Genomic DNA, 27,307 nt, shown 5'->3' on the forward strand with positions numbered 1-27,307 from the left:
GCCAAGTTTCAATTTTTTCTTTATGCTTCTACCAGAAATGACACAAAACTTTACTCAAACGTTGGATGTGTTTTCAGCTTTATGCGTCGAGGTTTTTAAAAGTCAACCACGAGTTTCAGTCTTTTCGACCAAAAAGTCGATTTATTGATATCGGTAGTCGAATTGTGTATCCCTGTTGCATTTTGTCAAATTTTAATCCATACATCCCTACAGCCGCCAAAAAACTGTGACCGGGTTGATTTACTTGTTTTGTTTTTGTTTAATTTTGTCATATTTTCTTCAAAAAATAATTTAAAAACTACCAGAGTTTAAAAATAATCAATAAATAGCAATTTCGATTGTGCCAAAATGGATTTTAATTCACTATTGCAGCAAGCTCAACGTCTCACAAATGAGACACAAACCTCCGAAGAATTGCCTCGTGTTGAGCGAACAATTTCGCAAGTTTTGGAAGCTACCAAGGAGTTGCATTCGCGTGTCACTCAAACAGGAGCGCAAGATATACAGGCGTAAGTAATTGATTTGGTAAAAATGTAAAGAGAATAGGAAAATAGCATTATATTAAAATCTTATTAACTTCCAGTCACATCTTGTTGGGATCGAAAGGAATAGATTTGCCCAAAATATCTCAAAAATTGGAATCATTGAATGCCCGCAAAACATTTGAGCCATTGGATCCCATTGCCGATACAGATATACAAAGTTTCCTTAAAAATGAAAAGGAAAACGCAATTCTATCCGTTATTGAGGAGGTCCACAAGAATGTAAGTACTCACACTAGCGTAGTTAGGTTATGGAATTTCTTGCTTCAATTCACGAGATTCGAGACAAAAATCGAAGATTTTTTTTTTTGATTTTAATGGGAAAGCAAAAGTTTCCCACAGGTGAGAGAGGGTTGATTTGGCCCAGTCCCTCTGAGATATCGCCACAACACGTATAAGGGGATTACTCCTCAAATAATCTGATGAAAAAATGGATGTCCTTCAGGATAAATTAGAGCTTATTTCGCGTCTATTCTAGAGATGAAATTTAACATCCTTAAGAAATTTCACAATGGCATTTATTTAAAATTAAGGAAACAACTGTCTCCTCCTCCTTTAAAAAATGTAAAGAGCAAACCGGGTGATGCTCCTGTGATGATGAACCTCTTTGCCAGATAAAAAAGAATATTCCTAATAGTTGTTTTCCACTTCTAGTCATTTTTGAATGCCCAAAAACGCAAATGGGAACACATCAAATCCGATTGGCGCCAGGAGAAAATGAAATTAATGAACGCCTTGGTGGGACCATCACAAAATTGGATTGATATACAAAAGCTGCCCGAACAAACAATTATCAATGAAACATTTGGCAGTCGGTCATGTTTGAATCGGATTGTAAGTATTCATTTCAAATTGTTTAGATCAGTTATCAAAAATATTGTGTTTTTGTTTTAGGAAATGGCCTATGCCCGTGAGGTATACGATTATAATGCAATTATCATTAAGGGTGCTTTCCGACCCAGTCTCGTACAAAGATTTGCCAAAGTTGCGCAGACATTTGATGATCCTAAAGTCAATGAAATTTGGGAAATCATGAAGTATATGGTGGATGTAACACCAGTTTCGCGCAACCGCGATCCCATGCAAAGCCGCCAACAAGTTAACCAATTTGTCGATCAAGCTAAAAAGTACTTGGAAAATCGTTACAAACTATACATGTCCACAATTATTAGTGGAAATTTACGGGAAGCCCAACGTGGTGGTGTACCAAGTATTTTTAATTTGGTCTCATCATTTGTGGGTTTAACCTTTAATCAGGGTAACTGTTTTGGCCTGCAAGATGCCACAATTGATGGCAAACCATTGTGGCCCATGGTTTATTATTGTCTCAGATGTGGCGATTTACAGTCGGCATTGAAATGTATGCAGATGGGAGGGTAAGTAAAATCGTTGAGTGTGGTCCCTAACTTGACTCATTCCAATGAGTCTCTTAGTCAACGTTTTATTTTCATATATTTTATTTTACAGAGCTGGTCATGAAGATTTCATACAAGTCTTGGAGGATAAAGTTAATAAACCAGAACAGAAGATTAATTCAAAACTTGAGGGCCAACTAAAGTTGCATTACTGTAACAAAATAAAGAACTCAACAGATCCATACAAGAAAGCTGTAAGTATTGAAGAGGACATAAACATATGTTCTTATTTACATTCATTGAAATTGTTTTTACTTGCAGGTCTATTGTATCATTGCCGGTTGTGATCCCAATGAGCAACATTTAGAGGTTGCCAAGACCACAGATGATTTTCTGTGGATACAATTGTCAATACTACGCACTGATGTCACCGACAATTCGGATGCTTTAACTTACTCCGGCCTTCAAACTATGATTTTGGAAAAATATGGTGAAAAACATTTCAATGCCGGAGAACAGCAGCATCTTTACTTCCAGGTTTTAGCATTGACGGGTCAATTTGAGGCTGCCATTGAGTTTCTTTCACGTACCGAAAAATATCGGGTACATGCAGTTCACATTGCTCTGGCCCTTAATGAAATGTTTTTAATAGCTGGGCCAAGGAATGTCCAGGAACCGCTATGTAAGTACTTCAACTATAGAATTCATGTGACATTACATTTAAATTATAAATTCTTGGTTTAGTGTCCGTGGACATAGAAGATCCCATACCTATGCGTCGTCTAAACATTGCCCGGTTGGTTATGTTGTACGTTAAGAAATTCGAAATTACCGATCCCGCCGAAGCCCTACAATATTTCTTCTTTTTACGTAATCTTAAAGATCCTGAGGGTCGTAATCTGTTTTTGGTATGTGTTAGTGATTTGGCCATAGAGTGTCGTGACTATGATTTGATTTTTGGTAAAATGATGCCAACGGGTTTGCCTGCAGGGTAAGTAAAATAAATCATATTGCCAGTCAATAAATATAAATAAAATATGTTTTATCATTACAGAGGTCTCTTCCAACAATTCGATTGCGTTGAATTTGATACACGGGTTGCAGCTGGCATGGTAGCTGAGGAGTTGGTACGCAAAGGCATGTTTGAAGATGCCATTAAGTTATTCGATATTGCAAATGTAAGTACCAATACCTTGCACCTAATTCTCACATAAAATAACGACGAATTCCATGTCAAACGCGAGAATTGGTATTGCAATTTCTTAATAGAAAATTAAAACCCTTTTACATTTCTCCCAAAAACAGATGCAAAGTCAATCTCTACGTTATCTATCGCTTATGCTCTCACAAGTTGTACATCAAAGCTCCAAGAAAGGCTCTTTGCGTGAACGTCTATCCATTATGGCTGGTGATTTCAGTGAACGTTTACGTGGCAGTCGTATAGAATGTGAACCCCAAGTCATAGCCACATTTAATTTGTTGACCGAGTTGGTGGCTTTCTTTGATTATTATCACGAACGAAAATATCAAATAGCGTTAGAAGTTTTGGCCAATACGAAATTGGTACCAATGTCGATGAATGATTTGGAGGAGTGTATAAGTAATTTCAAACGATTAGGTGGTGAAATTTGTAAAGTTTATCCCGATATTCTACTGGCTGCCATGGATATTTTGTATTCACAATACAAAGCTATCAAAGGCAAAGATTCAGTAATGTTAGATACCGGTAGAGATAGTGTAAGTAGAACGAATTTAATTTTAAAAGAATATGTTTAATAGTTTTCACTCTTTTTTATAGCAATTACAACATCTGCGGCAGAAGGCAAAAGCCCTGACAAATATGGCAGCCACAGTTCCATATCGTATGCCAGGCGATACAAACAAAAGACTGGTACAAACTGAAATATTAATGCATTAGTTTTAAGCATGAGTTTTCTATCAAAGTAATTGTTTTCTAATAAAAAGCTGTATTTTTTATGCTATGTCTGAAGTTTACAATACGGCAAGGTATTAGCGTAATGGTTACTTTGGTCCGCATGTCTGATAAAGAGAAGTAGTTTACGATGATGAGCCAGTCGAAGCTGCAACTTTTGAAACAATATATTGCTGAAACTTCAAGTTAATAAATGCGGCCACTTCAACATGTAACCATAATAAACAGAGAAAGGCTACTCCTGTAGACCTATAATTCACAGAAACATTTATCAATATCAAGCAACAGCTGACTAAGATTCAAATGAAGCATAGAATGGAGAGATCAGTTCAAGTTTAGAAAGTAAAACTAGTCAAAAGCAGCAAGTTTCATACAGGTGAGTTAAGCCCTCAATAATTCCTTGAGGTCTGCGCTATTGTATTGCATTCTCCAAAGACCTTAGTTCGCTTGTTTATTTAGGTGTACGTAAATATTAGTGCCCATTCTACATTTCGGTAATGTCTGTTTTTCTTTTAATAACCTTTCTTAAAGAAATGCTTCGTTTAAGAAGACTTATAGGAAATGTAATTTTAAGAGCCCTTTTTATAGAAAGGGTACTTCTTGAAGACTCATTCTTATAAAAGGGTGCATTTAGAAATGTTTCTTATAGAAAGTTTGCTTTTTCTAACACTTATAGAAAAGGTGCTTTTTGTAACCCTTTTTCAAAGAAGGGTGCTCTATAGAACCCTTTATCATCGAAAGGGTGCTTTTTAGAAACCTTTCTCATCGAAAGGATTCTTTTGAGAACCCTTTATCACATAAATGGTGCTTAAAAGAACCCTTTATTATATAAAGGGCGCTTTTAAGAACCCTTTATCATATAAAGGGCGCCTTTGAGAACCCTTTATCATATAAATGGTGCTTGAAAGAAACCTTTATAATATAAAGGGCGCTTTTAATAACCCTTTCTTATGGTAGGGATCAGTGATGTTTGCTTATTCAGAATCAAATTAAAACCACCTTAAGGTTTTTTATTGTAAAATTGTTGTATATTTATTTCTTAACTATGGAAATGTTGCAAGCAACAAGAATGTCTATTATTTAATTGCCAAAGTTGCCATAAAAATATAAAAAATATATATCAAGTATATAAAAATAAAAACTATATAATCCGGCAAATCAATTAATTATAACAAATTTAATACTAAGATGGTATAAAAAAGTAAATTGTCTTTAAAAAATAAATTGTTTGTCCCTCACATTTGTTACTAAATTGCAAATAGATTTCCGCCAATGGAAATTGTTTTCAAGTATTTTTTAATCCTAAAGTAGTGTTGGTTAAGAAGATTGCATTCATCAATTGTATAGTTAAATAAATGCATAAGTTTTGTGCGCCACATAGTTCGTTACTGTTGCAGACGGCAGTTTACTAAGCTAGAAATCCTACTGTAAAGCATAGTTATTCATTTTTTGTTGTAGTTGTAGTTATGTATCAATATAGTTTACCATCAATTCTTACAGTGTCTAAATATTCGAATATGGAAAGTAATATTGCAAATAGTATTTTTTTTCTCTCAGTTTGAGATTATAGAAAAGCTCCATTTGTCTATTTCCTCTAGCCCATATATTGATAGGATGCACATACTGGTTCCTGACCAGAATGTGAAGAAGATTGCAAAGATAAACATTGCAAATGACAGGAGCGGCATAAAAGACGATTGTCTAAGGGATAGCAACGTTTGTCTGGTTCATCGGTTAATTGCATGCCACACATTTCACAAATATAACAATCGACATGGAAATCTTTGTCCATAGAAACAACGCGAACAGTTTCATCGGTTCCCTCGACAGGAGTAATGCCTGTAAGTAAAAGAATTAGATTAGGGAATGGGAAAAATCGTTTGTCAATAAACAAACCTTTGCCACAGCTGGCACATTTTGGGGCAAACATTCGATGATAATCATTGACACAATAAATTTTGTGATCCACATCGACTGTAAATGGTACACCATCCAGGCATTCGTTGCAAATACAGCAACGGAAACAGCCAGGGTGATATGATTTACCCATTGCTTGTAATATCTAGGAAATTGAAGAAGAAGAGTATTTTTGAAATTCATATGTCAATAGAAAAGAGGTTTAAATTTAAGGACTTACCATTTCCATTATCAAGTGACCACAAATTGCACACTTTTCAGCTGTTTGTTGAAAACCAGAATACTAAAAAATTATTGAAATTGGATTATTAGTTGAGTCCCTTAAATATACTTATTGGACTGTCGCCAGCCACCCTCCACTTACCATATAATCTTCTTCACAATATACACGACCATGTACATTGTAAAATGCTTTGCCTCGCAAAGCCCGACCACAAGAGCAGCATATAAAACAATTGGTATGATATAAATTACCCATAGCCTGGCAAGCTTGACCGGCACCCTTTACTTTTTCACCGCAAGTATGGCAAATACCTGTGTAAACAATGAAATACAAATAATTACCATATTTCCACTGTAGAGATTATAGCTGTTTTTGTCTCGTGTAAGTTCTTCACCCGGATCGATTTTAATTCGTTATTTCATATAAGTTTTGGCGAACTGATCAACGATGTACTCTCAACATGTCAAAAAATATCGAGTTAATATGAACACCCTTAGTGCGATTCTTTAACTCATTTTTTTAGTTACCGACAAAAACAGGTAACTATAAAACGCAAAATTATGAAAGAAAAGTTCAAATAAAATTTGAAAACAATGTTGCTATCGGTAGAACTTTACGACCAACTTACCGAAAAATATCGTTAATAACCGAAATTATAAGCATTTTAATTTTACCGACATTTGTCGGTAACTCAAAAAATGAGCCAGAAGAGATTCGCACTATAGACTTTCTTTTCAAATTTCGACGTTGAACTGTTCTTCATTACTTGTGTTCAAAAAGCATCGAGACCTGATAATACGTGATTCCAATATTCAAAGTACTGTAAAACTGAATTATTTTTCCGTTTTTGAAATTCACCATAAACTTTTAACAACCAAAATACAGCCTTTAAACTAAACATGTTCCACCATCGAATACCATTTCTTACCAAAATATTCTCCCTGCTCTTCACTTTGTTCAATTTCTTCTTCTAGTTGACGGGTCAATTCTTCAATTTTCCTTTGAGCTTCTGACGGACCAGCCGGACGTGGTGGTGTTACACTATATGGTAGAAGATTTTTAGCTAGGCCTCCTAAAAACACACAAAAAGTTGTTAATAATTTAAAATCTTCAAAATTAACAAGCACCTTACCAGTGCTACTAGCAGAAGGTGTTGGCGAAGTGGCTGGAATACTATTATTACTAGTACTTTTGTGTATGGGTGTAAATAATTTGCTATTGTTGGCCATACTTCCGACAGTAGATGAAGCACCGGTTGGTGATATTCGTCGATTTTCGACATTGGCTTGTGTTAGATTTGATTTTTGTCCTCCTCCTCCTCCAATTGATGACTTTTCAAGTGTGTTATAAGATGGTATGGGTTTTTGGGATTTCAATAATGGACTACTATTTAGATTAGCTGTCATACAAACATAATCAGAGCTATTGATTTCTTCAATATAATTGGGATTAACAGAAACATTGATCCCGGCAGGGTGATGCTGAAAAAGAGAAGAAAGGAGACAAAAACACAAATGCAGATTGAATACATATTTCGGGGAGATTAACCTAGGTTACAATTGGGTCTGAAATATATAAAATAAAATGCATATTCTTTATACAATTTTTCATTGGATCCATTTTCCTCTTTTCCTTTTCATTTCGCATTTTCATAGAACAAGAGTTTTCATCTCGATTGTCGACATCCAGGCTGATCATTAACGATGCTAGTATCTAGGCATTTTGTACGGACCAACGACACACCCTAAATGGAGTCTTGGAAAAAATAATTTAAAAAATTCACGTCTTCGAAAAAAATCTTAAAAAATTCACGTCTTGGAAAAAAATCCTTTAAAAAATTCACGTCTTCGAAAAAATTCTTAAAAAATTCACGTCTTCGAAAAAATTCTTAAAAAATTCACGCCTTGGAAAAAAATTCTTTAAAAAATTGACGTCTTCAAAAAAATTCTTAAAAAATTCACGTCTTGGAAAAAAAAATTCCTTAAAAAATCCACGTCTTGGAAAAAATTCTTAAAAAATTCACGTCTTGGAAAAAAATTCTTTAAAAACTCCACGTCTTAAAAAAATCTTTAATCCTCGTCCTGGTAAAAATTCTTTAAAAAATTCTCGTCTGAAAAAAATTCTTTAAAAAATCCTCGATTTAGAAAATATTCTTTAAAAAATCCTCGTCTTGGAAAAAAATTCTTTAAAAACTCCACGTCTTAAAAAAATTTTTAATCTTCGTCCTGGTAAAAATTCTTTAAAAAATTCTCGTCTGAAAAAAAATTCTTTAAAAAATCCTCGATTTGGAAAATATTCTTTAAAAAATCCTCGTCTTGGAAAAAAATTCGGCTTAAGTTGAGTTTAAGCATTAAGCTCGTATCGGGACCAAAGTAGCCCATGTCACCCTGATCACAAATATGTATCCATTTATGGGGGAAGTATATACTTCCCGAGATATGGGCCTCTGAAGTTCCAAAAATTCCCCTGTTTAAAGGTCGGAAAAGTAGAGAAAAATTTTAAAATAAAAAAATCCAGTTCCCGAGATTTGCACCTGCCCATAGGAGAAAGTCTTAAATCCCCGGCCCATATCTCGGGAAGTTTGGACTTCCGCAATAAGTTTTATACATATATATATATATATATATATATATATATATATATATATATATATATATATATATATATATATATATATATATATATATTAGTGATCAGGGTTACGAGACCTAACTAGGATTTGAGCTTAATGCTTAAACTCAACTTGATCCAAAAATTCTTAAAAAATCCACCTGTTCGAAAAAAATCCTTAAAAAATCCTAGTCTTGGAAAAAAAATTCTTTAAAAAATCCGCATCTTCGAAAAAATTCTCTAAATAATTCACGTCTTGGAAAAAAATTCTTAAATAAATTCACGTCTTGGAAAAATTCTTCAAAAAATTCACGTCCTGCAAACAAATTCTTAAAGAAATACACGTCTTGGAAATTCTCTAAAAAATGCACGTCTTGGTAAAAAATTCTTAAATAAATTCACGTCTTGGAAAAAATTCTTAAAAAAATACAAGTCTTACAAAAAATTCTTTAAAAAATCCACGTCTTGGAAAAAATTCTTAAAAAATACAAGTCTTACAAAAAATACAAGTCTTACAAAAAATTCTTTAAAAAATCCACGTCTTGGAAAAAATTGTTTAAAAAATCCACGTCTTGGAAAAAATTCTTTAAAAAATCCACGCCTTGGAAAAAATTCTTAAAAAAATACAAGTCTTACAAAAAATTCTTTAAAAAATCCACGCCTTGGAAAAAATTCTTAAAAAAATACAAGTCTTACAAAAAATTCTTTAAAAAATCCACGTCTTGGAAAAATTTGTTTAAAAATCCAATCGTGGAAAAAAATTCTTTAAAAAATCCACGCCGTGGAAAAAATTCTTAAAAAATACAAGTCTTACAAAAAATTCTTTAAAAAATCCACGTCTTGGAAAAAATTGTTTAAAAATCCACGTCTTGGAAAAAATTGTTTAAAAATCTACGTCTTGGAAAAAATTGTTTAAAAAATCTACGTCTTGGAATTTGTTTTTACGTCTTGAAAAATATATTTAAAAAGGGTGCGATATTGCAAACGGATCCTTCGTATTACAACATATGTCGTAGCACCATCTATACCTCAATTCTAATCATGTTGTTTATCACGTTTTCAAAGCTAAACAGATCTTCGTCTATTATTTTTTAGAGAATTTTCTTAAAACAGTAGATACCAAACTAGCTGCAAATTGGCCTTGGGTAAATCTGCAGACAGACCTTCCAATTTCCCATATTTCGCGGCCGAAGGCCGTCCATCCACGGAAAAGTAGATTCCGTAGGTTCATGTTGCCTAGAGAGTCATCAACGAGATTCGAGATGGGGCTTTAAACTGGACTTGCCCCTCCTATTTATTATGAACGCAGTCAGATGGATTTGCATGCCTTAAAGATAATGGGGGTTATCATGAACGGCAATTCCCCGTGAATTTTTTCACTTTCTCCCTTAAGTTGCAACGGCGGAAAAACAAAACTCACAGGGAAAATTTCATTCATGATAACACCCAACATCTTACTCAATATAACTATGTATATAAACAAGTATAAAAATATTTCCACTTACCGTTGTCTTTAGAGGCGTATGTTGATGTAATTTATAATCATTGGGGCCACTCAAATTGGAAGTAGAGCTGGCATATGATTTCGAAGGTGATATTGCAGCTGTACTGGGTAAAGAGAGATTACGATAACGTTGTTGTGTTGGTGAATTCGGTTCACCGGCAGACATTGTCGCCGATTGGGCAGCAGTTTTAAGCGATGAATTCGAAGTACTACGGCGATGCATTGGTGATGCCAATAAATCCAACGTATTAACACCAAGATTACTGCTTTGATTGTCAGCTAATTCCAAAGATTGTTGCTGTAAACGACCAGCAGCAACTGCAGTAAGATTAGCATGATGTTGTGGTGAAGATAAGACCGCATCAATATTATGCTGTTGATAAATGGAGGCAGTGGCTGGTTGGCTTTGTGGTTGAGCCCTTTGCCCCGAATTTGGTATTACCCGCATATTTTCATAAATCGGATTTGAATCTGGATCGGGTACTGGTGTATGAGCATAACGCATTGTACCCATGCCTGCGGGTGGTGGTTGCATGACCATATAATGACCGCGTTGTGTTGCCTGGGTTTGGCCAATGGAAGCCGGACTTTGAGGTTGAGCTCTTTTATTGATACTATCGAAATGTTTATTTGCACCGGCAGAATTGTGATAAAAATCCAAATTTTCATATACCGGTGAATTGCTGCCATTTGTTGGAGGAGCCTCACCACCACCGCTACCAATAAATCTGGGAGAATATTGGTGTTGCAAGTGCAACTGTTCAATTTGTTTAGGTGTGGCATATTTTGAAGCAGCCCCAGACGTAATATTTGTGCGTTCATACATTCGATAATCCTCGTGGGGTTGTTGTTGTTGCTGCTGCAATTGCCTTTGGGATCTTTGAATACTGCCACCACTAATATTCAAACGTTGCATCAAAAATTCATAATCAGGCGATTCATTAGTAGAGATTTGAGAAGCCATTATGTTGTAATTATTAAAGAAAACACCAACTTTTTGTCTTGCATTCACTTCTTTACGAAGGATCACATGTATTTTACACTGAATTTGATTTCCACAACATTGACAACGCCCCTTTGTTTGGCGTATAAAATGTTTTCACTTGAATTTTTATAATCCTTTATCTTTATCGAAGTAGATTTTCTTATTATTTCGTCAATCGGCCCCAATCAGAGGTGTAAGCGAGTCGCATTTCGGTCGGCGACGCGCCGCCGTTTCTCTACAGAGACTCAGATCGGCTAAAAATCGCCGCCGTCAGCTCGATTATCATTCTAGTTCCCAGCAAAAAATTTTGGAAGTTGTGCAATTGGAGTTACGATTTTACAACATCATTGGATGTAGTCCAACAGAGTTATGAAAAATGCACTCCGTAACACACATTTTAAAGCAGTTGCTGTAGAGATCCCTACAGAAAAAAAACAGTTGGTTGATCCCTACACATTTCTTCAAAAGACAAACAAGAGTGTATACATTATAAAATAAAGAAATAAAAACTGAAGTTGCGAACATTTTTGCTGTAATTCACGAGACGGAAATTGTTAATGGAGTGATGAAGCAAAATCAGATGCGCTTGGATTAATTGGAGAACGGAGAAAGTAAACTCAAATGTGATTGAATTTAATGGAACCTTTTTTTAATTTGTGTTTAATAAAGTTCTTTGAATTCTTGTTTTACACAAATAATAAATGCATTTTATTTATTCTGGGATATTTCGCAATAGCTTGCATTTTTACTGCATCTTTGTCCCGGTCCACACTAGAGTGAATTTCATTAAAAAATTTCATGAAATTAGGTGTTCTTAGGTTGAATTCCCCACTACAGCAATTTCATGATTTTAGTCTTCTATGGAACTCGATCTATAGACGCATAGTTTCATGCCAAAATTTCAATGAAATTGCTCTAGTGTGGCCCGGGACTTTGGATTGATTAAAAACACAATCCGAAGAGTGCCTTTAAATTCAATACAAAACACTACAAAAAAGTTGTGATTTGGATCGAAAACGGAGTGCATCCTAGCTGTGGAAGCAAAATGGAGTGCATCCTTGCTGCGCGCTCTCTTGTAAAATTCATAGGAAAAGATGTACTTCAACGGCAAATGTACTGTACACTTGTAGTGATTCAACTGCATCCGCGGATGCAAACTTTTTGCTGGGTTGTCAAAATGCATTATTGTGAATAAAATCAAGAGTATTTCCACTCCATGATCTCTCAAAAACCCCTTTTCTTTACCTCAAATTTTGTACTACAAAATATGCCAAAATTAGCCGCTAGTCGGTAAACCAGAAGGCGCGCCGCCGCCGATTGGTTACCATATGAATAGCGAGCGAGCCGAAAAACCGGGTCGGCTTCGTTGTCTGGCCCCAATCTACAGATAAATGGATTCTGTACTAGGGATAAGTACAGTACACATTGTCAGTTTTGAATGACGATTTTTTGCAATTATCGATAACTGTCCGATCGTCCAGCAACCACAAAATATTGTGTGGCAACAACAAAGCTGTCATTCAAAACTGACAATGTGTACCCAGCTTAAGTCGAATTTTGATTAAACGACTTTATATCATGAAAAGTCGGAAAATGGAAATCGATTTTGGTCAACTTTTCATGACTGATATTCGATTTCCCAAACCATGGTATGACACCATTGCTCTGTTCCAGAACCTGCAAGAAGCTACTATTTTTAACTACGATAACATTTTTATACCCTTAGCATTTATGCTAACGAGGGTATATACACTTTCATACGGGCAAAATGTGCCTCATCGAAATAATGGTTTTAGACCCCAAGTATGTTTGGACGAAATGTGTTTCAGACAATTTGGAGTCGATTGAGCAATGTCCGTCCGTCTGTCTGTCTGGCTGGCTGGAGCGCACGATAACTCTCGAACGGATCAATCGATTCGATCCAAAATTTGGTTTCGTAATATTTTGTCCAAACTTAGTTTAAGTTCGAAGATGGGATATATCGGTCCACTCCTTCCGGTACCTCCCCCACAAAAGTTTGGAAATGTTCGGAAAATTTGTTCATACGGTAACTCTTGAAGGGAGTGGCCGGATTGGTCCTTACTTTACACATCCTAATATATCTACTAGATATAGATCAGGTTCAAATAATGCCTATATTTGTCCAATCCATCCGGTACCTCCCACACAAAATTTCGGATAAGTTCACTTTAAGACCTGCTATCGAATCACTTTGATTTTTGTTGAAGCAACTTGCATTCGCTGCCTCAATTACGATGGTAAACGTTTTTTCATGGGCAAATCCATACTTCTTGATCAAACATCCCGAAGGATTTAAAAACTCCCTATGGCACCATATGTTGTGGCTGGAGAACCACTTCCATGACGGTCAATGTCGATACATTCCTTTTAGTATCTCCTCCGCAAAACTTTTGATCTTTAATCCTAATCAACATTTTTGTCGGTTCAAACGCACAAAATTTTTAAAACTCCCTAAATACATACGTATTTTTTGAGAAAAAAATGTTTCAGTATACACAGGCTGAGGGTATATCTCTGTCGGCAAAGCCGACTGATACTTTTTTTACTTGTTTCCTTTATGTTATCGGAAAAAATAGTAAAAATTAGTAGATTCTTGGAATTCTGGAACAGACCACATCTGTTGACCAAAATATTTACAAAAGAGGCCTAAAATCGTTCAAGAAACCAATTTTATCCCTCTTTATGTGTGTTCCCGTACCCTTTAATGGTATAAATAGTAAAAGACCGAACTGTGAGAAATGAGATACACATTCAAAAAGTACGGGAACGAAAAAGTGGAAAAATAACGTCAAAAAAATTTGGAACAAATGTCAAAGTCGACCTACCAGCCAAACAGTAGTGCAATTCTGTAACTTATTTTTTCGAGTTACTGACAAAAATCGGTAACATTAAAATGCTTATAATTTCCGATCGATTGACCGATTTTTGTCGGTAACCAAAAAATGTCCTAGAGAATCTCACTACAGAACCATGTTACTACTTTTTACACGCTCAAATTTGTCGAGTAAAAAGTTTTTAAAGAGAGAAGAGAAGTGAATATTTTACAACTTTTTGTACAGGAACGGTTTTTGGTATAAAATGTGTAAAAGTGGTAACAATTGTAAAAACTTTTTAGTTCTGAACAAAGCCTTTGAGTTTGTCAGAATCGAAAAAAATATTCGAATTCATGTTCATTGCTTTATTTTCTTATCATATTAAATGTCTACTACATATTCCTAAGGGTTAGTTTAGACTATACCTAAATGTCATATGACATGAAATTTTCCATCGTTATATATTCTCTAAAGGGTTGTCTACACCATCTATCAATGTCGTATGAGATGTCAAATTTTCTACCTGCGAATGTTGTACACATAGTGTGACCACTATGAAATTTTTCATCTATCAAAATGATTTGGCACCTCATATGTAAATTTTTCATTTAGGGGTAGTTTACACTATATGTAAATGTCATATGACATGAAATTTTCCATCATTATATAGGCGCTAATATGTGCAATATTGGGGACTTTTCTTACGCCATTTTCTTTGTGCGTCCACACCAGCAAAAATTTAATAAAATTACGTCTCCATATTGCTTGCGTGGGTAGATATGGAATGTTTTTATTTCGTGTCATATGACATTTACATATAGTGTAAACTACCCCTTAGGGAGCGCTCTATTTGATACGACATTCTTGTATGTAAACATAAATTTATCAGCTGTTTTCTGGCATTCTCAAAAAAAAAAAAAAGAAAAACAAAATCTTTTAAAAAAGAAAATGGAAAGTTATGTATATTTAAATATTTAGAAAAGTAAACAAAGGGTGTAATTTTCAGATCGATTGGTCGAAAGAAGCAATCTTGGAAATGACTGCTTTGTGGCAAAAACATAAACGCCTCTATAACCCCAAAAACCTATTCTACCAAAACAAACATGCTAGATATTCATTTTCCTTCAACCAAAATTAAAATATGCGCAAATTTGCAACTCAACAATAAATGTAAACAATGACAAAAACAGCTGTTTTTATATTTATAGGTTATGTCATACGAAAATAACACTTGTATGTATGAACGCACAAATTGAAAGTTGTATGGATGACGTCAATTTTGACAAACATAGAGAATGTCGAATGGGTGAAAGAAATGACGTCTCATATGACATTGATAGATGGTGTAAACAGCCCTTAATATGTGCAATATTGGAGATTTTCCTTACGCCATTTACTCTGTGCGTCCTCACCAGCAGAAAAAAAATTACGTCTCCACTATGCCTGCGTGGGTGGATATGGAATATTTTTATTTCGTGTCATATGGCATTGATAAACTACCTCTAATATGGCACTTCGACACTTCCATGGCACAATCATATAGGTACCCGCATCAGCCCAGCTGATGTACTGCGAGCAGTCAAAAAAGTTGTTGTAATTGTGAATCGCTTTATTTTTGGAAACATTTTTCTCATTTCACAGTACTGAACTGGTTTTTTGTAGTTGTTGACTGATGCATCTACCTGTTAATTGTGCTATGGACCCTTCTCAAATACCAAATAGACAAATCCATGATTACTCACAAACAGCAAGTAACCATTAAATTTTCTCTTATCTTGGCAGCCCTGTCATTGTTTACATTTTCATTCATTGTCGTAAACAGTTCTTGTTAGTGTATTGCTCGTTTCAGTTGTGAGGAATTCGTGTATTTCTTCTGTTCTTTCTTCTTGTACCCATTTTAATTAATTTATTTTTTACTTATACTGACAAATTTCACATGTACCTGAAATGCTAATCTCCTTTTTTACATAACAATGTATTTATCTCAATTTATTTGTATTGTTTTACTATCCTCTGTCGCCCTTGGTGGTGAAGTTTGTAATGATGAAATCTCAAAGAAGGACATTGAACATCATTTATCAACCAAAACACCTTATCGGGCAATAGCAAATCTCAACGACAATCCTCTCACAATCGAAGGTAAACTAAAGCGGAGCATATCAATATTCAGTAATTGTCTTATAATTCTACAATTTATCTCAATAGGTTGTCGACCATCCCGTCTATGGTCCATAATACGACATGGAACACGAAATCCCAGTAAAAAGATCATTAAACAGGCCAAAATTAAACTTACTGCCCTTAAAGAGGAACTCTTGACAAAAGGGGATGCAGAATTATGTCCAAAATTTTTCGAACATTTAAAAGTGTGGTCATTTAATGTCTCCACAGAGGAAGAGAAATATTTAGTAGCCGAAGGAGAGGATGAATTGATTGAATTGGCAGAGCGTATGCAAAATCGTTTTCCCACCTTACTGGCTGACGAATATGATCCCCAAACATTCTATTTCAAATATACAGCTACACAACGAACCTTTAAAAGCGCTCAAAGTTTCGCAACTGGTCTCTTTGGTAGACATCGTATACGTGAAATTATTTACCCGGAACCGTTGTCGAAGGATCCTGTACTAAGGGTAAGTAAACAACAAACAAAAATGTATTATTAGCTTAACAAACAAACGGAAAATTTATTTGAATATACTATATTATTCAATGATGATGGTTCATGCAGAGGTTTATAAATATACAAATTGTTGTTGTTTGTGTTACAACAAGACAATATATACGATGTAACGACATAATAACTAATGGTGTGTAATGTATTTTAAGCATTCAGATCATATGATTGCAGTAAAAATTAAAGAACTAAAGTCGACATGATAAAGACTTTAAAGACAATTGAAATAAAAACAAGATCTTTATAAAATATATAAATGAGTATCACTGGACCCAGAAAGCTGGCACGCTATTCGAACACAATTTTCTTTAAAGATGTAAATATGTCATAAATAAGTTTCGGGCACGGGGACAAAATATCTTTTAAATTGTAAATTTTTCTCTGAGAAGCCGGCCTAGCAAAGTCTGGACTTCCCAAATAAAAAATGTCATTTCATTCCGAGCCGAGCGAGTCAGCTCAACTTAGGCCCTGGACTCCAATTCCTTGGTCACTTTGAATCATCTTGTAAATATCTAAATAGTCAGCTTTTTGTCTGTTCGAATCCACATACAGAGCAGAAGAGTTGCTTTATAAAATTCCTTAGAAAATTTCCTCTTAGTGTCTTCTTCTAAAAATCATGTATATACTACAAGGCCAATACTTTCCTTCGAATCTTTTAAAAGTTCCCAGGAAACGAAGCCAACATTACAGGGAGAGAATTTGCAACTGCTGTAAAAATTGATGTTCTGTGGTGGAATTCTGTAACTCATTTTTTGAGAAAAATCGGTAAAATTAAAATGATTATAATTTTGGTAATTAACGACATTTTTCGGTAAGTAAAGCCTTTACCTAATTAACTGCGTGTTGCGTGTGCGTTCAAAAAAACAAAATACATGTATTTGTTTTTGTTTTCAATTTGAAATACATGTATTTTGTTTTTGTATTTTTGAACGCACACGCAACACGCAGTTAATTAGGTAAAGGCTTAACAACCAAAATAGTGTTGCCAATTTTTATTGACACTTTTCATTTATAGTTCTTGGTATGTTCCAGAACTCCTAGAATCTACAACTTTAAAGCATTTAAATTTTACTGATTTTTGTCGGTAATTCAAAAAATGTCGGGTATTGAACCGAAAACCTTCTTCCCCCGGAAGCTATAACCGCTTATACAGTTAGTCAACTATATTATTGCAAACGATGAGTTTTTAAAAATTTAGATGTTTAATTAGGAGTTAATACAAGAAATTCTTTCAATAATGTTGGGATTTTTGTAAATATCTGTGATTTATCTGTTAATGACAACATCAACCCAATAAATCCAGAAATCGGTTGGAAATAACAAAAACAACGGGCAAAAAGGATAGGTACCTGGTTTTTGTGGTGTCAACTAAATAATTGCAAAATGAATGAATGTGCAATAAAATCGTGGGGTTTCCCCAGCGATTTTTGCATTTAAGGATTTTTAAGATTTTTTTGGAATGTGGACATGTAGATCCATAATTTTTGATCATAAATTAATTTTTGTGTGTGTAACATAGACGGTATATTCAGAAAAAGAGAAAGTCAGGTAAACGGTTTTGGAAAATATGCTACTTTTGGTCTATTCCAATTATTATAATGGTAAATCCGAAAGAGAAATGCCTAAAATCACCTCTCGTAAGCTGAGAAGTATATAGAACATCATATACCGCACCGAGAAAGAAGCCAGGCTCAAACTGAAGGCGTTACATGGCAGGTCCAAAATAGTAACCACACGAATTGACTGTAGAATGATTAAAGAAATTAACGAAATAGCCCAAAGCAGCACCAGATAATTGCTTTTTTTAATTAAAAATGATTTCATGATTTCATCATGAAAGTGTTTCAGTACATTTTCTTTCCTTCTATCTATTTTTGCAACACAGCTAAAAAATGGTGATGCATGCATCTTTTGATGCAGTGTGTGTACTCAGCCTATACTATGCGATGTTTCACACATCACGTTTTCCATCTCTGCAAAAGACTCTAATAAAATACGACAACCCTATTTTAATTAATACAACTTTGACAACCCTATTGAAAGTTGTTTATTTTGACAATCGACAACCAAACGAAAAACGACGGGGGAGTTGCCGAACTATTAATTGGCCAATGTTTTCATTTTTCAATTACATTTGCTTGCTGTTCGTTAACGTTTATTCTCTACCTGATTTACTAACTTCTCGCCAGTGTATTGTTTACCACCTGATTGTTTTTACCATTACCTTTCATCACGTTTATTTCATATTGCGCTGTTTTCATTTCATATGCCGTGCAACGATATGGCAACTCTAAAGATTATGCATGTGAAAAAGTCAAAAAGTTGAAACTGTAATGCGTATTTTAGCGTGGTAAATTTACAAAAGAAAAAACGCAAATAATTGTGAATATTAAACCGAAGTTCATAGCTCATAGTGTGCATAAGTTGTTGTACTCTTAAGATTTATTGAAATTCAGTGCAATATCGAATTGTAGCAAAGAAAAACTGTGGGAATATTTTCCACAAATATTTGTGGTTATGTTTTGAAACGAAGAAGAAAAAAGAGTCAGTCTGACATACATTGTTGTTTGTTGGGTGCAAGTGGAAGAAGTGGTAGTGCAGAAAAAAAAAAAAACAAACCAAAAAAATTCCGGTGCAGAGTTCTATATAGTCGAGGCAAAATTATTGTGACCATGTCCAAAAAATGCACAATGACAAAGTAAAAAGGCATCGCAACAACAACAGCAGCACCCTTGTCTTTAAGACAAAAGACGCCTAGTGTAATTGTTCGCTCGACCTCCTTGTCACCGACGACTGACAGGGGCTATTGTTGTACAGTTGAACAAATTTAATATTGAAACTACAACAGGAGAAACAACAATATTGGAAGCAATTTCGTCCAAGGAAAATGTTCGAAGCCCAATACATTAATGCCAATGTAAACAATAGCGGAGGCAATTGTACACCTGCTCAACAGGCAACATCTGCAGCGTTATCAAGCGGTTCATTTGGGGCTGCTAGTTCACTTGCCAGTGCCACGATCTCTACAATGGCAACAAGTATTACTGGAACCACTAACACCAGCTGTGGTGCAAGCGGGTCAAATAGCCGCAAAACATCTACTTCCGATAGTCAATCACTACCCAAATATTTACAACAATTATCATTGGTAGAACATTTGGATACATTGCCCGATCATCGTTGTCCTCTCTGTTTCCAAGCCAAACGTCATCATGAGGTCATAGAGGCCATGAAATACGAACGTCAACCTTGGCGTATACGAGAACGCATGAAAACCGCCAGTGTGGCCTTGGTCTTGTGCCTGAATATTGGAGTTGATCCACCGGATGTCATTAAAATACAACCATGTGCACGATTGGAATGTTGGATAGACCCATCCTCAGTGTCGGCACCAAAAGCCATGGATCTCATTGGCGCTAACCTACAAATGCAATATGAACGCTGGCAGCCTCGGGCCAGATATAAGAAATGTCACGACCCCACCGTTGAAGATGTTAAAAAGTTATGTACCTCCTTGAGACGCAATGCCAAAGGAGAACGCATCTTATTCCACTACAACGGACATGGTGTACCAAAACCAACAGCCAATGGAGAAATTTGGGTATTCAACAAAACGTTTACTCAATACATACCCCTGAGCATATTTGAGCTGCAAAATTGGATGGCGGCTCCTTCCATATATGTCTACGATTGCTCCAATGCTGGTATTATTATTCAATCATTTTTGCAATTTGCCGAACAACACGAACGTGAAATGGAAAAGGCTATGGCGGCGGCCAATCAACGCGTTCCACCCGGACAGGGACAAACATCTCTACCGGCCGCTGTTAGCTATAAGAACTGTATACATTTAGCAGCCTGTTCCGTGGGTGAAATATTGCCCATGAATGCCCAATTGCCAGCTGACTTATTTACATCCTGCCTTACCACCCCCATAAACATAGCCCTGAAATGGTACACCATGAGAGAGAAATTCGGATTGGTCCCACGTTTGCACAGTGAATTCATTGACAAAATTCCGGGCAAGGTTAACGATCGCCGCACTATGATGGGTGAGCTGAACTGGGTGTTCACGGCCATAACAGATACTATTGCATGGAACACATTGCCACGAGAGCTGTTTCAAAAGCTATTTCGCCAGGATTTGTTGGTGGCCAGTTTGTTCCGCAACTTTTTGCTGGCTGAACGTATACTGAGATCTCATGACTGCACACCAGTTTCACATCCCGCATTGCCTCCTTGCTTCCGCCATCCCATGTGGACTGCTTGGGATTTAGTCGTTGATTTGGCTCTACAACAACTGCCCGACATTTTGGAGAGAGGCGCTCCCTATAAACAATTGCCTTTCTTTGAAGAGCAGCTAACCGCATTTCAGGTGTGGCTCGATCGAGAGTCAGAGTCGCGCACGCCACCCGAACAACTGCCCATAGTTTTGCAAGTCCTGCTATCACAAGTTCATCGTTTAAGGGCCCTAGAACTGTTGGCTAGATTCCTAGATCTTGGCCCTTGGGCTGTGAATCTTGCCCTGGGCGTGGGCATATTTCCATATGTACTTAAATTGCTGCAAAGCTCAGCCAAAGAACTGCGCCCAGTATTGGTTTTCATCTGGGCCAAAATCCTAGCTGTGGACCCCACGTGTCAGCTGGATTTAGTTAAGGATCATAAGTACTTTTTGGCAGTGCTGCAGGACACCACTGTGGCAAAGGAGTATCGTACCCTCTCAGCATTTGTGTTAGCCTGTATTGTAAATAAATTCCTTTTGGGTCAAACAAGTGCCCTGCAGGGTTCCTTGGTGTCCATATGCCTTGAACAGCTGAATGATGAGAGTTGGTTGCTCAGACAATGGCTAGCCATATGTTTAGGTAAATTACACACACAAATTTATTGTAATGTATATTTAATGTAATATTCTTTCCCGTGAAGGTATGCTGTGGCAAAATTTTGAAAAAGCCCGTTGGTCCGGTGTACGTGATTTGGCCCATGAAAAATTATATCCTCTACTTAAGGATCCCATTCCTGAAGTCCGTGCAGCAGCTGTATTCGCCCTGGGAACATTCATCAGCTCGGTTACGGATCGTTCCGAGGAGCATGCCAACAATATCGATCGCATTATAGCCATTACACTGCTCGAGAATGTGGCAGAAGATATGTCACCATTGGTGCGCATGGAATTGGTAGCGGCCTTACAATGGATGGTGTTGCTTTTTGAATCGCAATTTGTCACAGTCTACATGCAGGAGCACATGTCATCACCATCTGTGACCAGTGAAAGAAGTGCTAGTGTTAGCCACGTTATGCCAGGAGCGCAAGTTTCGCAATCCAGTGGCTATGGGTCCGGCCATCACTACCATCATTCCACTAATAGCTTGGAACGTCATGCCACCATGCGTCGGGGTGTTAGTTCCAGTTCGATATCTAACATTAGTTCCTCAGCTATACCATTTCAGTCGATATTCTTAAAGTTGTGGCAAGGTATCTATCAGCTGAGTCATGATCCCTTCCCCAAGGTTGCCGAAATTGCCCGAGAAGTTATCGGTTTCATTAAGAACGCCGCTCTGTTGTTAATAACCGCCAAAGAGGCAGCCAATGAAAAGTGTATTAGTTTAAGTGTCAGTTTGCCGCCTAGTCCAAATACAAGAGTTTCATATTTGAGTAGTGGTGCAGCGGGGACTGGTGAATCACCACCAGCTGCAGGTGGTGCTAATGTAAATACTGCTGGTCAAGGAAATGCAAGCCCTTGGGCATCTAAATTACGAAATATGAACGATCCACAGGCCATGTTGTATCGTAAGTTGCGCACAACATCCATGAATGATGAAACAGATAGTGCCGGACCACAGATTTCAATGACTAGCCATGAAACCGGAGCAGGGGGTCCTTCTGGTGGTGGTGCGGGTGATGGATCGGCCTCTGGTCACAGCAGTACTAGTGATACTAATTTCGAATCAAAGTCACAAACATTGAAGCCAATTGTGACCACAGAATTCATACCATGGGCCATATCGTACTTTACTCGACCGGGGAAACATCGTTATGCCGCTGACAAGGATAGCGAACACGTTCAAGTATTTCCTATCGACAAGAATGCTCCCGTGCTGCGTGCTCGTGAATGTCGCTTCCAACGTAATCGTCAAATACGTAGTCAAGCTCGTAACCAACAGGCCAGATCGCTGCGCATCGATACACAGAGTTGGGTACGTAAGACACAATCAACACCCAGTCTTGTTCGTCTACTACCCTATGAGCAGCAAATTGCAGTTGCTTACCGGGAGAAAGTTCTGCTGTATGATTGGCAACGCAATACGGTACGGACCTTTACTCCCACAACAGTGCCATCATCGTCGTCATCATCATCAACAACTTCGCGCAATCGAACGTCATCAGCATCGCCACCGGCCCATGTGCCACAAAATAGTAATGTCGTTGCCCGTGTAAGTGCTATAGAGTTCCTAAATTCTCAAGATTTGCCGCTCACACTTGTTGGCCATGAAGATGGTGTGGTTCGAATTTGGCAACCAAATGCTAGCAACAATGGTGAGGAGCAAGGTCGCGATTCTCCCGGTCGTTTGGTTACAGCATGGGTAGCTTTACCCGCTTTGCAGGCCTCATATTTGGGTACTTCACCCAGCCTGGGATCCTCATCGAAGTATACACGCAAAGATATTGCCGGAGATTGGGGTTGTGGTCTGGTCACAGCTTGGCAACAGTGTTCACAACAATTGGTGGTTGCCGGTGGTTCAAGTCGTTTTATACGCATTTGGGATGTTGAGCGGGAGTTGCGTTTGAGTGACATTCCCATTGGAAGTGAGCACAGCATAAGAGTTCTCTCCCCCTTTACCAACAACATATGCAGTGACATTATTGTGGGAGGATGTGGAGATGGCAGTGTACGACTCTATGATAAACGTTGTGCACCACAAGAGGCTCGTATACGCGTCTATCGCGAACATACTGGCGCCATTCTCAGCGCTTGTCTGCGGGATAATCAAACAACACTTGTGACTGGTTGTTCACAGGGTAAAATATGTGTTATTGATTTGAGATCGCGGGTACCCAATAGTGTTCTAAGTCAATGGGATGTGGGTAGTGATGTCACTGCCATAGCATCTCATCAATCGGTTGATATGATAGCATCCGGTAGCGCCAATAAGATTACAATTTACAGTAGTCAACAAGGTGGTCGGGTGCTGAGTACATTGCGTAGCAATGATAGTTTTATGGGCCCGAAAATTGGCCATCCCACATGTTTGGCTTTTCATGTACACAGAATATCGTTAGCTGTAGGTTTTGTAGACAATACGGTGGCTGTGTATGAACCATCACCAGGTATGAAAGATGGAAGAAAGAATGTGAAGGAATAAATAATTTTAATTACTTGTTTTTACTGTATGTATTTGCAGTTTTATAAATTGTGTAGTCGCTGGCAAAGTGATGTCGATAAAAATCCCCAAACATTTGATAATGTGCGTAAATTTCTACAAGGTCAACAAATGCTGGATGCCATACAGTCCATACAAAAGAAAACCAAGTTAAGGCAACTCGATGCAAGTCTGCTACGTCTCATCTATACTATTTGTGGTTTTGAAACTGCTTGGCACAAACACCAGCAAGAACCATCGGTGTGGTGTCAATTATTGGATAGGAAAACATTGGAAATATTAGAGTTTGCAGAAGATTTGGAATACTATTGGAATGATGGTTATGGTTATGAATTGACACATCGTATTGCTTGTCCAGCTATACAGAATATGTTTAAGCATATTGAGTAAGTGGAGGTGAAGGAGTGTGTGTGTATTATGGTGGATTTAATTCAAAGAGGAAAATCTATGCCGGACTTTTTAAGACGGCAACCCCCTAATTTATTTAGTTTTGTTAGATTTTAAGATTGTTAAAGTTTGAGCACAATCGGAATATGTTAACACCAGGTACCATTTATGGTCCAATCAATGAAAAAATTTTACCAGTGAATAATTGTGAAAATCGGCTCGGATTTGAATACTATTTATATAGGGCCCATGGAAAATGAGGCCCCAGTGGCACGTGTTAACATTTTCCGATTGTGCTCAAACTTTAGCAATCTTAAAATCTAACAAAACTAAATAAGTTAAAATTTAGAACAAAATCCTACATTGATTTCTTGAAACCACCCTAGTGCGTATATTAATTACATGACTAATAGCAACATGTTTAATTTTAGCCCACAATCACCATTACCGAATTCAACGTTTTATTTTACGCATTCCGGAACATTGCTTAAGCTTTTAGCACATTTGGGTTTATACAAAGACCCAACACCAATAACATACCAAGACTTTGGCAAGCAACGAAAGTGGCGCACCAGTGAAATTGATGCTTTTGCTACCAATGTGGCATTTGTCCTGTTTGAGTAAGTATGAAGATACTCGAAGGTTTCCTATATTACATATTTACTATTTTGTTTTCCCCTTGTAGATGTGATAATGACGACCCCATGGTTCTTACAATGCACCAAGAACGCATAGTTCATATACCAGGATGCCCACAAGACAATGATTTGTGTAGCTTAAACACATTGCGCCAGTTGTTTGCAGCCAGCGTGGATAATTGCAATTTTGATGAGATGTGTTTCAAATAATTTTCCTGCTCCGGCTATATTTAATTTTGTTACCTAGAAGATGACGCACACCAGATTTATCAGATGTTTTATTGGAGATGTTAAGAAATTCACTTTATGTGTAAATATTAGTGAAATTTAGGTATAAACTACTTACCTATAAACCAGCATCAACAGACTACATACAACAAACAGCATTGAGGAACTAATTACATTGTTCAGCGACTATCAATTAATTGATATCCAAACAACAGCATAGGCCAATCCAATTAATTACCTTTATTACGACCGCATATTTTTGTTGTTATTAACATATTGCATATACATACATACAGTTACCGAGATGAGTGTGTTATATTTTGTAAATATTGTCCTTTATTTCCTTCTATCCCTTCCAGATGCACTCATCTAACAACTTTCTTTTTTTTTTTTGCTTCCTGTTTGTGTTTTGTAACCACTAACATAATACATACGTAGCCTTTAAAACGTATACAATGAAGCTATTTAACATGAGAAGAAGTGCTATCACTTTGATTTATACATATACAAACGTACATATTGAGACATGAATTAATGATTCTTAACTTTAACAACACTAACAAGGCTATTATTGTCCTTTACAAAACATATTTATTACATCAACAAACACAATTCATAATAAGAAGCAACAAAGTGAAAGAGTAATACAAAAGCCTCCCTTTGAAACAAAACGCGTAGTTAGGATTAACCAATAATAAATGTTTCCATCTATAACTACACACATTATATACATAAATCTAATAATCTAATCAAGCACATACACATATTCACCATGCTCCCTTTTTCTTTTTTGCCTTCTCCCTTTAATAACTTACTCTAATATATTTTGTAATTTTAAGTAAAAAGAAATTGTTATTGCTTTTCCCACCCTCCCTTCACCATCACGGACCCAAATTGAACCAACCTTTTGTTAATTTCTCCACATTTATAATTGTAGTTTTTTCTCTCCTCCCTCTATTCCACACAGCATATACATACAACATATATATTTTTGTATTTATAATAAATATAATTATAAACAATTATAGTTTATAATATGCAATAACACAACAACAACATACAAACAAAACGAAGACAAAATAAAGAAAAATAAAAATAGAATAAATGGATTTGTTGTGGATTTTTTTAGGGAGAGTCAACGGAGATTTTGAAGACCATAAAGTGAAAACTTTTGAAGACCAACCTTGAAACTTTCATCTTTGGTCATTATATCAAATCCGGCTACACAACCAAAATACTTTTCCCCCAAAAGTTATGTATTTAGGAGGTTTGTGGAATTTTGTTGAACTTTTTGGACGGTCGACCGGTTAAAAATGGACCATATATTACGTACGGTTACATTCGAGTTTTTTGTCGGCTTAGCGCACTTCATGAGGATTTATTTGACGTTTGCGTAATGGAATTGTCATTTGAAACCCAACCCACTAGGTTAATCCGGTTAAGTGTAACCACGAGAAATATGTGGCCAAAAATATATTTTTTTCGGCGAAGGGCCAATGGAGGAAATTTGTGACAAGGGCGATGAGACCTACCTGTGAAAAAGGTGTCATCCCAATACAATACATAAGGTCAAGGTCTATTTAACAGGTCACGTAATGAAAGAACTTTCAATGAAAATAGTCTTGTACTTGTAGTTTCTGTTTCAGGTTTTATGGATGATGCAAATATCCATGATGTAATTAATAAGTTGAAACAGAAATTAAAACAACGAGACTATAGGCCTGTTCGATAACTCAGCAAGTAAAAAGTATTTGCAAGTACTTGCAACAACTTCTCATTCCTCTTTAATGGAAAAAGTTTGTCGAACAGCATTTTGTAAAAGTTTGTGCAAATTTGTACAAACTTTTGGGTTATCGAACAGGCCTTATTTTGATCGATCTGTCAAAAATGTTGTTTACGTTTTGACCGTGTTTAGACTTTCAAACTGGAAAGAAAATTTTTCTTCTCAATTTCTTTTAAAATTTCCTTGTTGTTTAGACACGGAAATCATGTTTGTGTCAATTTTATCATTTCTCTTATTCTTCTTCACACTCATTGCGCCGTTCAAAAACAAAGCCAAGGCAAAATTGTAACGAAAAGTAAAAATGGACGTGTG

At 36.4% G+C, this 27,307-nt stretch overlaps 4 protein-coding genes across 4 annotated transcripts; 3 read left to right on the forward strand and 1 right to left on the reverse strand.

Moving 5' to 3' along the window:
* The first annotated feature begins 177 nt into the window (after positions 1 to 177).
* LOC141399360 (nuclear pore complex protein Nup93-1-like) lies at positions 178 to 3,879 on the forward strand. The gene is made up of 10 exons (XM_073977945.1): positions 178 to 509; positions 584 to 764; positions 1,197 to 1,376; positions 1,437 to 1,918; positions 2,010 to 2,151; positions 2,219 to 2,579; positions 2,642 to 2,888; positions 2,952 to 3,075; positions 3,203 to 3,634; positions 3,696 to 3,879. Exons 1-10 carry the CDS (start codon positions 349 to 351, stop codon positions 3,813 to 3,815), a joined length of 2,430 nt encoding a protein of 809 aa, XP_073834046.1. The 5' UTR covers positions 178 to 348; the 3' UTR covers positions 3,816 to 3,879.
* Positions 3,880 to 4,836: 957 nt separating this feature from the next.
* Positions 4,837 to 11,316, reverse strand: jub (LIM domain-containing protein jub). The gene is made up of 7 exons (XM_073977947.1): positions 10,086 to 11,316; positions 7,103 to 7,451; positions 6,899 to 7,042; positions 6,112 to 6,281; positions 5,968 to 6,030; positions 5,727 to 5,892; positions 4,837 to 5,669 (listed from the first exon to the last, which is right to left on the reverse strand). The coding sequence occupies exons 1-7, from the start codon at positions 11,046 to 11,048 to the stop codon at positions 5,425 to 5,427; spliced, it is 2,100 nt and encodes a 699-aa protein (XP_073834048.1). The 5' UTR covers positions 11,049 to 11,316; the 3' UTR covers positions 4,837 to 5,424.
* A 4,409-nt stretch (positions 11,317 to 15,725) lies between these two features.
* Positions 15,726 to 26,317, forward strand: Mipp2 (Multiple inositol polyphosphate phosphatase 2). The gene is made up of 5 exons (XM_073977951.1): positions 15,726 to 16,042; positions 16,109 to 16,536; positions 23,981 to 24,345; positions 24,778 to 24,966; positions 25,032 to 26,317. The coding sequence occupies exons 1-5, from the start codon at positions 15,877 to 15,879 to the stop codon at positions 25,192 to 25,194; spliced, it is 1,311 nt and encodes a 436-aa protein (XP_073834052.1). The 5' UTR covers positions 15,726 to 15,876; the 3' UTR covers positions 25,195 to 26,317.
* On the forward strand, positions 18,633 to 26,317 carry raptor (regulatory associated protein of MTOR complex 1). Its single transcript, XM_073977944.1, has 5 exons — positions 18,633 to 21,442; positions 21,504 to 23,906; positions 23,981 to 24,345; positions 24,778 to 24,966; positions 25,032 to 26,317. Exons 1-3 carry the CDS (start codon positions 19,468 to 19,470, stop codon positions 23,986 to 23,988), a joined length of 4,386 nt encoding a protein of 1,461 aa, XP_073834045.1. The 5' UTR covers positions 18,633 to 19,467; the 3' UTR covers positions 23,989 to 24,345; positions 24,778 to 24,966; positions 25,032 to 26,317.
* Positions 26,318 to 27,307: the final 990 nt, after the last annotated feature.

This window comes from Musca autumnalis, unplaced genomic scaffold (assembly GCF_047663935.1).
Source record: "Musca autumnalis isolate F117 unplaced genomic scaffold, ASM4766393v1 scaffold_3, whole genome shotgun sequence".
Classification (NCBI taxonomy): Eukaryota; Metazoa; Arthropoda; class Insecta; order Diptera; family Muscidae; genus Musca; species Musca autumnalis.

What these genes read in the sequence shown, in the direction of transcription:
- Mipp2 (XM_073977951.1), top strand. Translation starts at nt 15,877, where the DNA reads ATGTATTTATCTCAATTTATTTGTATTGTTTTACTATCCTCTGTCGCC. An exon ending in CAATCCTCTCACAATCGAAG is followed by an intron (nt 16,043 to 16,108) that starts GTAAACTAAAGC and finishes TTATCTCAATAG; the next exon opens with GTTGTCGACCATCCCGTCTA. An exon ending in CGAAGGATCCTGTACTAAGG is followed by an intron (nt 16,537 to 23,980) that starts GTAAGTAAACAA and finishes ATGTATTTGCAG; the next exon opens with TTTTATAAATTGTGTAGTCG.
- LOC141399360 (XM_073977945.1), top strand. Translation starts at nt 349, where the DNA reads ATGGATTTTAATTCACTATTGCAGCAAGCTCAACGTCTCACAAATGAG. An exon ending in GGTCATGTTTGAATCGGATT is followed by an intron (nt 1,377 to 1,436) that starts GTAAGTATTCAT and finishes TTTTTGTTTTAG; the next exon opens with GAAATGGCCTATGCCCGTGA. An exon ending in AGTTATTCGATATTGCAAAT is followed by an intron (nt 3,076 to 3,202) that starts GTAAGTACCAAT and finishes TCCCAAAAACAG; the next exon opens with ATGCAAAGTCAATCTCTACG.
- jub (XM_073977947.1), bottom strand. Translation starts at nt 11,048, where the DNA reads ATGGCTTCTCAAATCTCTACTAATGAATCGCCTGATTATGAATTTTTG. An exon ending in ATACGCCTCTAAAGACAACG is followed by an intron (nt 7,452 to 10,085) that starts GTAAGTGGAAAT and finishes TCTCTTTTTCAG; the next exon opens with CATCACCCTGCCGGGATCAA. An exon ending in ACCTTCTGCTAGTAGCACTG is followed by an intron (nt 7,043 to 7,102) that starts GTAAGGTGCTTG and finishes GTGTGTTTTTAG; the next exon opens with GAGGCCTAGCTAAAAATCTT.
- raptor (XM_073977944.1), top strand. Translation starts at nt 19,468, where the DNA reads ATGTTCGAAGCCCAATACATTAATGCCAATGTAAACAATAGCGGAGGC. An exon ending in ATGGCTAGCCATATGTTTAG is followed by an intron (nt 21,443 to 21,503) that starts GTAAATTACACA and finishes TTTCCCGTGAAG; the next exon opens with GTATGCTGTGGCAAAATTTT.